This window comes from Dermacentor andersoni, chromosome 5 (genome assembly GCF_023375885.2).
Source record: "Dermacentor andersoni chromosome 5, qqDerAnde1_hic_scaffold, whole genome shotgun sequence".
NCBI classification, from domain to species: domain Eukaryota; kingdom Metazoa; phylum Arthropoda; class Arachnida; order Ixodida; family Ixodidae; genus Dermacentor; species Dermacentor andersoni.
The window spans coordinates 107,404,865-107,419,978 of record NC_092818.1 but is presented as its reverse complement, the minus strand read 5'-3'; the positions used below and the strand labels follow the sequence as shown (position 1 = coordinate 107,419,978).

General features: G+C 46.0%; 1 protein-coding gene across 1 annotated transcript in view; it reads left to right on the top strand.

Moving 5' to 3' along the window:
• Positions 1-15,114, top strand: part of LOC126531016 (ATP-binding cassette sub-family G member 1-like) — a 79,977-nt gene that overhangs the window by 23,142 nt on the left and 41,721 nt on the right. The window contains exon 2 of the mRNA XM_050178375.3: positions 6,552-6,674. Coding sequence (XP_050034332.1) covers positions 6,552-6,674 — 123 coding nt within the window. The remainder of the gene's footprint in view (positions 1-6,551; positions 6,675-15,114) is intronic.

Sequence of the window (15,114 nt, the reverse complement as noted above, 5' to 3'; positions counted from 1 at the left end):
AAGCCAAGGGGACGCAACGTCGCGCTCTGCTGACTCGGCGTTGCCAAAGCGAGGTCAGCGTCCATGGCTCCTGCTGCTGCCACGAGCGTTGTGCGCGCACAAATTGGCGTTCCTGCTGAGCAGCTATGTGCATATCACGCTACGGCGCAGGTGCTCACGCTGGTCTGAACGGAATGGGCCGTAAATTGTAGAGTTTAATATACGTAATCCTCTCTTTGGGCCCCGAAAGAATAGTGAATCGGCGTTCGCCGAAGATAAATTACACAAAGAAATGTAAAGTTTCAGTATTCTGCCTGTGGCTACCTGGTATCACTATTTTCAGAATTCAAATAAAATGTATTGCACATTTGTCCAGGTGCAACGGCCGTAACGCCGCCAGGGAAGCTCCTCACCGCGCCAGTGTTCCGAGGCGCCAGGGAAGCCCAACGCTAAGCCTTACTATCGCATTCAATCATCGAGGAAAGAGGCAGCTTAGGAGAGGCCCTGACGTGACGTTTTTGAAGCCGGGAGTGCAGCCATGTTGGTAAAAGACGCAGCACATTAGCTTACTGCCAATAACAAAGTAAATCACGAAATTCAACATTAACCTACTACCATTACTTTGGACGCAAAGATGGAGCTTCATAACAAGTTTTTTCTGAAGGTGTCGGAATTTCGCGTTACGGGGAGGTCCTGTGGTTGACTCTTGACAATCTAAATGTCGTCTGTTCCACTTCTAGTGGAACGTAAAGACCTGTGATTCTAATATACAGCTGGGTCCCTAATCTTAGAAAAGAGCAAACGATGCATTGTAATAGCCTTAAAGGGTAGGTCTTACTCTCTACTTTGAGGGTTTTAGGTAGGCTAAGGTTATATAACTGCACCAATATTGACCAGCAACGTATGCTCAAAAGTTATGAAATCAGCGTTTTCCCTAACTTTCGGAAGCATTTCGCGAGTCGTCGTGCCAAAAGTTGTTTTTCCTATTCATTTTTACCTCGCTTCGGTAAGCGCCCAGCCCGAGGCGTGCTGTATAAGCCAGTTCGGAACGAATCGGTGAACTCGTTTTTCAAGGAAATTCTTCCAAGAAAGACGATATGCAAAAATTCAACAATCCTCGCTGAAGACGGTACGGCATGGTTCAAGTTTTACGACGATACCCTAGAATTTGTCGTATCTTTCCACCTCAGGCGGGGCAGGGGGGAGGAGGAGGAGGCAATAAAGACCAGCTCTTCGGATAATCTGCGTGGTGTGCGATTATTCGCCCTTTGCCCGCGAAAACGAAATTGCAGTGTGTCCCGCCATGCATAACGACCAACCCTCGCTTCAGTGGTTGCGAAATCGAAATCGGCTTGCTATGAATGTCGCTGGAGCTTCACGCTTGACTGAGTGTCTAGCTACAAGCGCGCTGGCAAACGTGCCCGTTCTCAAGAAGGTATAAGCCAAAAGGTACGATGCCGTGTTTCTTCGAACCGTACCAGCAGATAACGACTCAAGTGCAGAAGCAGACTAAACGTTGTGAGTCAGCATGTGTTGCCATATGCTAATTTTAACGAGCAAACACTGACTGTTGTATTCACTTTCGTTGCAAGAAATTGGGATTTCGTTTTTCGCATTATCATAACCAGTGATATTTGTAGGTCTCAACTGCTTCCTCTAACCCAAGAACAGCGCACTGAGGCCACACGCATAATCTGAGAAGGGGAAGAAATCGTATTTTCTTAGTTTTGGCGAACGGCTCCACTTTCTTGCGTTTCTCAAAAAACTCCCCCTTCTTCACGCCTTTCGTTCTTTTCCGTTTTTGTTTCTTCTTGCAATCATGCCTTTCGCGGGATCGAATCCCGGCCACGGCGGCCGCATTTCGACGGGGGCGAAATGCGAAAAACACCCGTGTACTTAGATTTAGGTGCACGTTAAAGAACCCCAGGTAGTCGAAATTTCCGGAGTCCTCCACTACGGCGTGCCTCATAATCCGAAAGTGGTTTTGGCACGTAAAACCCCATAATTTAATTATTTTTTTTGCAATCATGCCTTGTAGACACTTTACTTACTACCAGAAACATATGGTTGCCTGTGCAGAATTTCCGGTACAGCCAAGTAAACGCTGTTTACGGTTAAAGAAAGAAATCTTGGGTTTCACGTGCCGACACCACGATATGATTACCAGGTACGCCGTAGTGGGGGACAGCGAATATAAATTTCAACCACCTGCATGGGGTTCTTTAACGTGCACCCAACGCACGATGCACGAGGTTATATTTCTTTTTCATTTCAAAGAAATGCAGCCACCGCTGCTGGGATTCGATCCCGCGTTCTCGGGCTTAGCAGTGCAAAGCCAAAGCCACTACGGCGGCTTGCCTTCCGTTTCCGATCTGATGAGATCAGCCGTCGTTCGGGGCCGGCGAGAAACGCTCCCGCCAACCTTGCGTCACACGCTTATCGCTCATGGGCACCGAATACACGTGTACACGCAAGCTGCGGCGTTCGCACGGCCTCACACACGCTCTCGCGCCTCCATTTCCAGCCTCGTCAAAGTGTCCGTGGGCGAGAGCTTTAGATAAAATATTACCTGTGTCGGAAGTGACGGAGGCCCCGTGATGCATGGCGACGATGTGAAGGCTGAAAAAGCTTCGGGACACACACGCCCAACGCAACTGTTTGCGCGCGAATGCTTTGGCTCGACGTCGACAGTCGAGGAAGTTACGAAGGCCCCGTTACTACACCACAACTCTCGCCATTCCACTCACTATTTCTGTGAGAAGTCAGGTGTAACTAAAGACAGAGATGGAATGCAAGACGGATGTCGCACGAAGTTCGAGCACCACGACGTGGTCATAGGCGATGCACCCAGCAGATTTGCACACGACGCCGTTGTTTGCGTACCAATCTTGCATCGCCGGAAGATGGGGGGGGGGGGGGGGGGGGGGGGATGCGCATGAGTAGACGTTAGGGATTTTCCCAGCGTGAGCTTTGTCCCAAATCATTCGTTCGCAATACAGATAAAGCGCTTTATCGTAGCCATGCTGTGTTGCTTTGTTCTCTGCGAGCAAATGGGTCATTCGAAGTGTCTTCTCCGCTGGTGGCCTCACGATGCGCTCCGAATAGTAAGCCTATCTTTCTCAATCGCCGAGATTCGATCTCCATCGCACCCTCACATACCGCCAACGGGAAAGTTCTCCAGGTCGACACCCGCTGCGATGGAGCGCAACAGAATGCGCGATAGCCGGTGTTGTCGGCGGTGCTTCGGGCATCGAAAACACGCACAGTGCGTCATGTCCCCTTCACCCTTCCTGTCTTTTGACCTGAACTATCGTCAGGACAATGAATACGACGTTAGTCCTTAGGTCGGCGTTGGCGATGCTGGCGAAGGCAAACACGCAGCTAAACTAGGGAACTTGTACAGGTCCCATTAGGCATTGAGCATTTCTACAGGTTCTTATTTTGCAATCGGTGAGGTCATGCTTGTTGCACTGATTGTCGAGAGTCTCGGGCTAGAATTAAACAATATCCTGGTCACGTTTTCGGATTCTCACAGTTTACCTGCACGCATTCTCTTTTTTTTCTCTATTCTCTATTTTTTCTCCTTTCCTTGAATCTTTCAGGAAAAAGTACGGAATCAGCTGTGGTGAAATACAACCTTGCTACTTGTTTTTCACCGTTGTCATTGCATTCAGAACCTTTCGTTCTAGGAATATGAAAGAAAAAGCAAAGCAGTGGTGTACCTAATGCGTTTGAAGTAAACAACCTTTGACTGCAATGAAGAGGCCGGGAATCCCAAAGGCAAACGTCCTCTCGTATTCTTTTGCATTGCCCATGCTTCTCAACTGTGCTTCGATAAAACCTTGGTCCCGGGTCGGTGTAAACAGCGCCTACAAGCCTTAACATACACCTTCCCACACTTCCGATGCTTGCATGACGCTGTCTCATTTCTCGTCATGCCCGTTTACCCCGACTAAGACTGTTTTCTCAGCAAGACCACCTAGCAAGCGTACGAGACGACTCGCGAGTAATTTTTGTCCCTGTCACATTATAATGTAACTTTTTCAAATTTGTTAAAAGTAAACAAAATGGGAATACCGATTGAATTCTCGTGATAAGTAAATGCACTACAACGAAATTTGATGTGCACATATTGTTTAGTTTTTGTAAGTCAATTCCCCCTTCAAGAGCGATGCTACTTGCGTAATATCGCCCCTCTCAATGTCTTAGTGTCGTGCTGTTGTCTACAATATTTTAGGTGCATTAGCGCAGGCTCTTGGGCCAGTAGGTGAATGGTGAAGTCGAAAAGGGGGTAGCAGCGAATACACAAGGACGCGTAGACAAGAAAAAAGCCTTAGACGCGGGCCGACGCTGGAATCCGTCCGTCCGTGTCTAACGCCTTTTTCCTTGTGTACGCGTACTTGCGTATTCGCTGGTACCCCTCTCTTCAAGTTTACAATATTTGAGGTGTTCAAGAAACTAACCTACAAAATTGAATGAGAAACCGCAAAAACATTTCTTATCGTGAACTGCGCACTTGACCTCAGCCTGCCCTGAACATATACAAAAGCATAATGCTTCAGAAGAAGCTCCACTAATTCGGGGCCAATTAGGATTTTCCTATTTAAATACAGCTGACACGTGGAAATGTTCTCAATGGACTACCTCTGCACTGATTTCGATTAACTTTGTCGCATTTAAGGGACAAAGCCAATTCTACGAACTGTATGAAGAAGAATTTTGATTTCAGGTGACAAGCATTTGAAAAAAATAATTGCCGATAATCAGCAACTTGAGAAAAAGAAAGGATACTGATATGCGTGTACTTGGCGCTTGCGTGATATTATGAAAAATCCGGGAAGCTATGCTTCAACCGACGTAGTCTTGCTCCATCCCAGGCACTGTGCAGTAGTGGCTGGAAAGAATTTAGGCTCAAAGGTGGCTGCTAGAAAAACTTGGCAGGTAAAAGCAGAAATTCTTTCTTTCCTTTTTGCTTCAGACGTGCAGCTTCTTTTATTTTGGATCTGGTCCAATGAAAACACGGCTTTCTTTTTTGTTTACTTGGCGAAACGTGGACCCGACCTTGTGCTCGACCAAGAACATCGTTAGTGAGGATGAAATGACATTTACAAGGCATAAAAAAATAGAAAAGAAACTACCTCCTTTTCTCATCTCTAAATGCACCAGAAGTCATCTAGGGAAAGAGCTTTGTGTAATAAGATTTTTTTTTTCTGTGTTTGAATGCATTCTCTATTACATTTGAATTGCAAAGTTTTTCCTTTTTTGTTGGCCAGGCTTAATTGCACTTTTGCAATTGCATTTGCAAGATTTGGCTGTGAATGCACCGCGGAACGATAGCAGAACCCGCAGTGAATGAGTTCGTGGGGGCGAACTTACAAATGTTCGAAGTGTCAGTCATTCATCGGTCGCGTAATATTTTTGCGAAACCTTGTTTTTTTTTTATGCAGTTGCTAGTGCCCACATTATTGTGAGCCTACTTCAGCCACTTTGAGTCTGTATCTGTATCCTTGGGTTTGCTTACACCGCTTTTGAATAATAATTTTTAAAAAACGCGCGGCAGCCGACGATGACTGCCGACGTTAAAGCGATGGGCATTCAAGCAATGTTATAGCAGCGACACACCTTACTGCCAACGGCAGAGCGCGTCAAGCGTGAGCTTTGTACTGCAGCCAGCCGTGCTCCTTTCTCACGCTTCTCTCTGAACAGGCTGCGCTATCTGGCGGTGCGCTCGCGAAGGCGGCGCGAAGTCCGCCTCCCTTATTGCGTGGCCTCTGAGATGCGTGGCCTCTGAAATGCGTGGCGTGCCAGTGCGTCCGCGATGCGTGCTGCGCCCGGGCTCCTCTCTCCCTCTCTCTCCCTCTCTCTCCCTCTCACTTGTCTTTTGACACGCTGCGCCATCTAGCGACGCGCTCGTGAAGACAGCGTGGTGTGTCCGTTGATTATTTTTTCTTCTTTTTAGGCGTGGTCTCCGGGTTTAGTTGTGCACCAGTGATACCTGAGAATTATGGCGTATTCGGCAAATCGCACCGGCGCGCTCCGGGGCACCGTGGGGCGACGATGAGTGGATGAAACGGCGCATTGGGGCACCCCGGTGGCGTACCGGTGTGATCTGCCGAATTCGCCATTAGACTCTTACTGCACACGTGGCACAGCGCTAAAGCGTCGGTCCACTGTGCCTGAGGAACCCTTGTGAGGCGTGTTCGCTTGAAGACCAGCGCCAAATAAATTTTAATTTTTTTAAGAGAGTCGTTGAGAGGCTAGATAGATGGTTATACTCAAAGTTCGTGAATTAGGCTCAGAAATATAATCGTAACAAATAATTGTTCCTGAATTATTGCTGAAGAACGTGTTTTTCAGCGGTAGTGTTGTTCTCTAGCAACTGCTTCTTAAATAAAGAAGTGCGTCTGAAGTGTGTTGAAGCTGTGAAATCGCCTACCAATGAACGTTACGTATCAACTACCTCGTCTTCGGGTGACGAAATTTTACAAAAGTTATGCAAACCCAACTGCGGTACGGAGGTTTTGGCGTTGCAGAAGTAAGATAGCTCAAGGTATTTATTTTATTCTGTGCAGTAACTGTGGACGACCAGCGGTCGATAGCGAGCTCCATCGACAGCAGGGCAAGCGGCAGCCGGAACTTCGAGAACATCAAAATAGAATGGAAGAACCTGCGGTTCAAGGTGAAGAGTGGAAAGGGTAAGCAAAAGTGACTGATTGAACATTTCTGGCATGAATGACTGATTACGGAGTCAACCACAAGTATTGTAGTTTCTAAATGCATTATTTTTTATTATTATTATTATTATTATTATTATTATTATTATTATTATTATTATTATTATTATTATTATTATTATTATTATTATTACTATTATTATTCGGTTTGAAAGCAATACATGTAAACGGTTTAGACGTGCAGAGGTGAAAATAAGGCAAGGAACATCTTGATAACTACCACAGGAAGGGGCATGACGCCTGCCTACTCTTCAGGAAGGAGAGGACAGAAACATAAAAATTGAAGATCAGAAGGGACGTAAAGCGGAAACAAAGAACAATGTGACAGATGGCGAAGACTAAAGCAAATCAATGATAAACCATTGAGTACGGCAATAGGAACAGAAAGAGATTACAGACTTCGCACTAATTACAAAACAATACGCTCGTTTCTAGCGTATTTAAAGGCAGGTACCCTTAGGATGTGCCTGTGCGCGCGTGTGCACACGAACACGCACACATACGCACATTTCGGATAAAGCACGTGAGTGGGATCCCAAAAGGAAAAATTCGATTTTATCAATAAGTACGACAGAATCAACGGGTTTCAATAATGAAGCTTGGAAGGCCGTTAGTTCTTTTCTAGACGACTGAACTTGCGATACATAGCAATGGGCATCGGTGTTCGTGACAACACGCCGCGTGATCAGGTTTTCCTGCCTACGGGGCAAAACAAAGTTACAAATACCACCCCATAAGAGAGTCACAAACAGGTTCCTCACGCCAAATCACCCTGGCACTTTCGCCATGCCCTTCGCGTGACTCAAACTTCCTTCCCTCTGCGCTCATCGGATGGAGGCGCGGCTGCGCCCAGTCAAAGTTACAGTCACCGATCACGCGGCGCTGCGGGATCTTGAGAGGCATCTCAAGGTGCATAAACGGTCAGCTTTACTTTCTTCCTCACATTGTTTATTATACATCAAAGGTGAAACATCAAACAGTACATGCGGGGTGCGCATATGAACAGCGGTTTAACATCATAGTTAGCTGACGATAATTAAGTGGTACGAGGCAATTTGAAATGGTTGAAGTCGGGGGGCAGTTGAATATCGAAGATACAATATATTGCACGCACGATGATTACCAACTGAACTTTTACATCGACCAAGAAGAATGTTAATCAATTGCACGTTATTCGTTTAGGATAAGAATTGTTTAAGACTTTTTTTTTTTTTTGGGGGGGGGGGGGGGGCTAGTTGGATTAACATAATTGAGTGACAACGCTGCAAAGCTATACTAGACATACAGATGCAACCTGTGTAACGTGGCAGCGTTGCATAACGGTGGTAAGGTAAGAAAGCATAGGCATACGGCAATACAATACAATATACAATACAGGCGGAGCCATAAAAAGTTATCATTACATGCACCGTTAGATTGGATCGTATGGAATGTGTACATTCGGCGTCCTTCCACGATTCTAATTTTGCGTAGTTAGAGCGCCCTCAGTTGTGTATTTTGTGTAAGTAGCCTTCGACCGCGCGAGCTTATTTATTCGTCGCTAGAATGTTGCATTAATTCTCAAGAACATTCACTTCCAAGCTACCCGTTCAGAAACATCTTTACCGATATGCAAATATCGCCACCGACCTCATTTTCTGCAAATATGGGCATCATTGGACAGGCCTTCCCGTATGCTTTGTGCTGCGACCATTCCTTAATCCGGTGTTGAGGAAAACATCCACAAACACCTTGAACAGCCACTGTTTGTTGTCGCTACGAGACAGGACAAACATGTGCGTGATATGTTAAGGAAGATGCAGGTGTGCTGTTTCTTTAATGGTGCAACCTGTTTCTTAATAGACACAGGAAATTCATGCGCGCGCCTTCACTCACTGTCACTCACTGTGATGCAACTGACAAAGCGTCATGCAGAAACGCAGATGGGGGACTTGTTAGTTGACGTTCTTTAGGATCTTCACTTCTGGGAAAGCTGCATTGGTTGCATGAGCAGAAAATAAAGATTGCGCGATAAGTCCTGGGAAAAAAGAAACGAACCGGACGGCACACTGACTGGGTACAACTGAAGGCCTACCGAATATTCATGGATATACAAATATTAGTGCAGAATTCTACGAAGATTTGTCTGGTCGGGTGCCATGATGAAGCAGCAGCTTCAGTCACTGAGGAAATCAAGGTGAAGAAACAAGGAGTTGTTTCGCAGCAGGTACGGGTTCCCTGTTCACACTAAGGCAGACAAGACCTGTTGGTCGTGCCAAGATGAGGGGCCAAGATATGATGCAATCAGCGGCGATAGCAAGTAGGTTCCCATTTCTTTTTTTTTATTTTATCGGCCGTCGTTTGGATCAATAAAGATTCTATCAGAAGAAGTGTCATCATATCCTTTTCTTTGCCGATGACGGCGGCGTTATCCCAATCGATGCGGGGACCGTGTCTATCGACGTGCTCGGCAAGGGCATGCTCGCATTTTTATTGTTCTGGGAATGCATTCCTTTGATGAGTCGCCATTCCGCAACTGTGGTTCCGGTACGTAAAAACCGCCGCATAAATTGTGCGTATCTCGCTCTAAGGTTAAAAACCGCTCTCGCCGCATCGAAACGCGAAAAGTAATTCCGATTTTCTTTCCTGTATACGATTGCCAACACACCCAACGACCTACTCGGGATTCTCGCACTTGCCTTATAACGTGTGTCCATAAAGTCTATGCGATCGGAGTCACCATAGGCGGGCATCGTTAGTGTGCGTGCACTCCCGTGTCGTACCATTCGTTCTTTTTTTTTTCTTCTTTTTTTTTACGCCGGCTTCTCTCCACGTAAGCAAGGGAAAATAAGACCGGGAAAAATTCCGAACCCGAATAGGTATGGACTTGGGGCAATGACGATTCCGTTCTTTCCATAACGCGCATTTGGTAAGATCCGCCACGCCGAGTTAGCAGTTCTCGGCCATAACGTGGGTACGGTGGCACGCGAGTCGTTGGCTGACGGCAGTAAAGAATATAACATCAACTAAACCACCAGAAGACAAATGTGCTGCAACATCTGTGCCCGGCCCCTTACACATTGTAAACACATATTTAATGCAGGGAGAGATGCGTCAGCGTGGACCTCCCAGCAAGCTTACGGCTCCACTGCTGCTTTTGGTCTGCAGTTATAGACTCATCATGCTTACCGCTCAAATGTTCGTGCCTAGGACACCAGCCGTGAAAATAGCTAGGAATACATGGATGTTAATTATTCGCAGATAACAACTACCACACTGGCATGTAGTCTCCTGTGTAATGCCCGGCACGAAAGCTATGTTGTCTTGCATTACTTGGAATCATTGCGTTTCGGTACTATTCCCGGTACATGGCTGCCCTTCGTTTATAATTTACTTTAGTTGCATGAAAAATAAAACAATGAGCTACTGCACAGGCTTGACACTTGTTTCTACATTATTCAGTATGCATATCGTGCTGAATAAAGACGAGGTAGCAAGAGCCACAGGATAACGCGTTGATTGTTCGTTTTTCATATGCCATTTGTTTTAGAAACTACTTGTGGTCATGTTAAACGCAAAACGAAAATTATGGTTAATAAGAGGTTTCAGCCCATATAAAAGTTAAATATGCAAGACAAATTATGCTTAAGAGAACGAAATATATTTGTTACATGTGTTGCCGTGAGAAAGAGAGAGATGAAGAGGAAAGGCAGGGAGGTCAACCAGATATCGATCTCCGGTTTGCTACCCTACACTGAGGATGGGAGATAGGCGTTATAAAAAGGACAGAGTGGAAAACGTTAAAAAAAAACACGTTGTTGAATTGTGTTGCGAATTGTGTTGCCTTGAATTTCATGTTCACGTCATGCATATAAGAGATGACGTGTTCTGTAGCATTGTCAAGGAGCATTCAGTCGCTTCTGAAGGATTAACAAGATTCTTTGTTAGAAAGCAAAAGAATTAAGTCAGTGTTATATGTTTGCGTTGGATCTCAGCTATATAATCAAATTAAGTTTAATAATCATGTGCTTCGAATCACTTTGATAGTGGAATACACTAAACATAATTTTAGAAGATTTGATCGGAGCACTACTTGTTTTAAGGGCGAAAACCGAGTTCGAAGTAGACTTCTGCCTCTGAATTCAGCATTGCTTCTTATTTTATTTTCAATGCATGACATTCCGCAGTGCTGTGAACATTCGGGCCGCCAAGCAGTGGTCGAGACCCGAATTGCATTTTAACGGCTCATCAAATGAAGAACATAGAAAGTTTTGATATGAACCGCATCGTCCTAATGAACTTACAGAAGAATTCCCATTTTGCGCGCACAAAATTCACAGCACGCAATTTCTCTCAAAGTTTTTTTTAAGCTATCGCGAAAGCTATCATGAAAACTTGGATAGTTTTTAGAAAATTATCCTACGCTCGAATGCACAACTCTCATATTTTTGTTCTATGAGCGCGCTTTTGAAATCCGGATGTTCAGGTGAAGACAGCCTGGAGCGGTTTCTTTTTCTTTTTTCAGTGGCATTGCATATATAACCTAGCTAACGCCGATACAGTGTTCTTTTTCACTGTTTTCCGACGCTCGAAAGCAGTGTCGTATTCTCGCACTTACTAATTGAGTACACGTGTAAGCGCTGAGCCCCTTCTGCTCCTGCAGTTGGCCGGACACGCAACTACACGTGTCTGTATAAACGATTAAGTTTGGGGACAGGAGCTGCAGGAGAGGACACGAAGAGAATAAAGAAGTCTTAACCGAAGCGTGCTTGCACGCCAAGTCGTTAACGTGAAACATTCGCGACGGCCGCAATAAGCAGAGAACAAGACAAAACTGTAGAAGAAGTCATTTAAGAAAGAAAAAAGGCAATAGCCTTGTCTACGCTATTCCGATGGCTGAATACGCCTAGAATAAGCAAGTCGTGCAGGGTGTAACCACATAATGAAAGCGAAACGTTCGCTACGCTAAGGACGGCTTCCTTAACTTAACGTTCCGCTTAGCTCAGTCTTGCGTGTTTGACGCTTTTGTATTGCTTGCTTGAGAACAGAACTTACTTGAGGCATCGCCTGGATGCTCCGTCCGTGCGTATCGGTTTCTGAGTGAGATCGGAAATACTGTCGCCTAAGTTTTGATGGCTGATATTTATGAAAGGCATGTGGAGCCACGCACTCACGGTGAGGAATGACATTTTATTAATTTTTATGTATATTTGGCATGAGAAGCTGTGTGGCCCGTGTTTCGCGAGAAAGTCACCCAGTTTTTGCTTGCAGTCACTGAAATAGTGCACGGCTGTGTTGTCAGTTTGCGTTAGTACACACAGCAGATTATAAGTCCGCGCCTCGTGTCAAGACTAGAAATATTTAGCCTCTTGTGATATCTCGCGCGCCGTTAACTTTTGACGCGGACCGTACGTGCAACAGAAGAGCGTGCGAGCGTACAAATGTAAAAAAAAAACATATTGGTACAAACAAACTGCGCAGTAATCTGCGCATTAGTGCTCACATTCTCATGTGTATGTTACTCGATGGGTCACGGTAACGCGGAGCCAGAAACCTATACATCAAGATTGAAGTGTATTTCACCAAACTTGCTTAATGGATGGTTGGTGTTCATCATTCTGCTCGCTAAATTTTGACGTGGGCTGCTCACATGTCCTAAATAACGCAACTACGAAATGCAGCACGCTTATTAATCACTCCGAATTTTAATCGCTTCAATTTTTATAACGCTAAGTGATTCTTAAAGTTGGTTGCACCCATTTCAACAGGCCCGCGTAGTATTACATGGGGACCCGACGCGGTGACTCAGTCACCACGGCGTAGCGCTGCTGACCGCTAGGTCTCAGGTTCAGATCCTGGCCTCGGCGGCGGCATTCCAATGCAGGCGACGTGCAAAAACGCTCGTGTGCCGAGCTTTGAGTGCGCGTTAAATGGCCACAATCGGTCAGAATTATTCCAGGGTCCCACACTGCGTCCTAATCCACTCTGCAGTCTCGGGAAGTTAAACGCCACGATTTAATTTAGTAGTGAGTTAGCTCTGGTGGATCTTGTAGAACGTTAAACGTTTCTTGGCCAACGTCTCATTTTCACGCCACTTAGTGTTCTTGGCGTGGTCGAGTCGGGAAATATCTCGCACTTTATGTCAAGTGTGTTCAAAGTTGCCGCGAAGCGTAACTGTCACCTTTGCAGATGAGACAGAATATCTACAATTTTCTTTCATGTTGTCTAAAAAATCCGCCACTCTGTCGGGCTTTCGTAATTGCGTTCTCCTTGAACGAAAATGCGCGTCCACGAGGATTCCGAAGCAAAAAGTGACTTCGAGGAAGAGCCGCACGTCACGATCGAACCGAACGGACATTCCATCGCGCTTGCATATCAAGACGCCGCTTAGAAACGAGGAAACTATACCGAAGTACAAGACTTGGCAGCACGAAAAAAAGAAAACCGTCAGTCTTAGCGGCTAAGCCTCTCCTCACGTACCTCGGGTGGTTATTATTAGTAAAAGACAAGGAACACAAACAACAGAAAAAGGACATCGAGTCCTTACGGTGCAGGAGTCGTTTCGTTCACACGCGTCTCAGTTACAGCATGCCCGACTGACCCTTTCGAAGGCTCTTCACGAGGAGTTCAATTGCACGAATGTATCGCTCACCGTCCATCTCCGTTTCCTTTTATTTTTTTCTCGTTTAGCTTTATATTTGTGAGTATGGCCGGCTATCTGTACCGGGCTTTCCCTTAAGCATACATATTCATAGCGCGCGCGCTTTATCGGAGTCGCATTAACGTCATTCAGACGTCGAGGCTGCAGGAGCTGCGCGTCGATATTTGCTGCCCCCGTCTTCCCGGTGCAAGTGCACCCGACTTGGCACGTTTCTCGAAATTGTTGCTTGCGCTCGTCTGATGACGAGGGGGCATCCGCTTTTCTTCGTGTTTCGAGAAGCACTAGTTCGCTTCGCGTCATTTGTCGTTGCGTATGGAACGCTAGCAGGAAAAAGAATACAAAAAGAACGTCACCGGCGGTGCGTAGGAGTGCACCACTGGCTGTAGAAAGCCGCTAACCAGAAATGCAGGCTTTCCCATGGCTCATTTTACAAAAAAAAAAAATAGTAGATGACGTGCGTATAGCGCAATCCATGTGATCAGATTCACGTCACGTTTTGACCGAAACCTAAAGTGCAGGTGGGATTACTGAGTTGCCCGCAACTGGGTGCAGCGAAGATCCTCTGAACAAGTAAATCCGTCATATCCGTTATACAGCTTGCGCTATTGCTACTGTCTGTCTTTGTCTGTCTGTCTGTCTGTCTGTCTGTCTGTCTGTCTGTCTGTCTGTCTGTCTGTCTGTCTGTCTGTCTGTCTGTCTGTCTGTCTGTCTGTCTGTCTGTCCGTCCGTCCGTCCGTCCGTCCGTCTCAATCTGTCTCGACGACTTCGAAGCATCTATATTATCGTCGCGTTTTCTGTCTTTGTCTTACAATTTTTGGGCTTTATGCAAGATGTCTAACATCTCTGAAAATATCTCTAAGTCTATATCCGCCTGTCTGTCAGTCCCAGGTCCATCCTGTCGCTCCAACTTTCAGGCTTACATACCAGAAAATTGTCTGTCATTCGCGACCACATTTGGCATGCCTAAATCTTTGTTCTTATGTGAAATGCAATGTACGGTCCTGTGTCCAGTATGCATTAATGGTTTTAGTTAAAACGCGTTCGTATACGGATAAATCTTGCACAGCACTTTCGGCTGCGAACATATTTCTGAGTAAACGTTCAGTTTGTGCTGTGTAATGTTCCTGAAACACCACTGGTGAAAATCAACTCACATAAAATTGGATTAGTTATATCCCGTACTGACAAGAGTCAACACAGAATGTCGGTACAATATTTGCACTAATGTTATCACCCGCCGTGTTTGCTTAGGCTCATTCGCACTAGACCAACACGACACCAATTTCGGTCTGCCGACTGTCGGCGACAGCGTTTTTGTTCCGTCGTGTCGGCGCCTCTGTCGCACTGTATCGACGCCGACAATCTGCCGACGGTCGGCGGGGAGCTCGGCGTCGGTACAGTGTGACAGAGGCGCCGACACGAAGGAAAGAACGCTGTCACCGACAGTCGGCAGACCGAAATTGGTGTCGTGTTGGCCTAGTGTCAATGAGCCTTTAGTGGCTATGGTGTTGGCCTCCTAAGCACGAGATCGCGGGATGAAATCACGACCACGGGGGCCACATTTCGATGGCCGCTAAATTCGAAAACACCCTCGTACTTAGATTTACGTGCACGTTAAAGAACTCCGGGTGGTCCAAATTAATCCGCAGTCCCCCGCTATGGGGTGCCTCATAATCATATGGTGGTATTGGCAAGTAAAAACCCACAACTTATTTCTCTTTTTTTTTTTGTGTGTGCATTTAAAGATCTGACTGCTGTTGG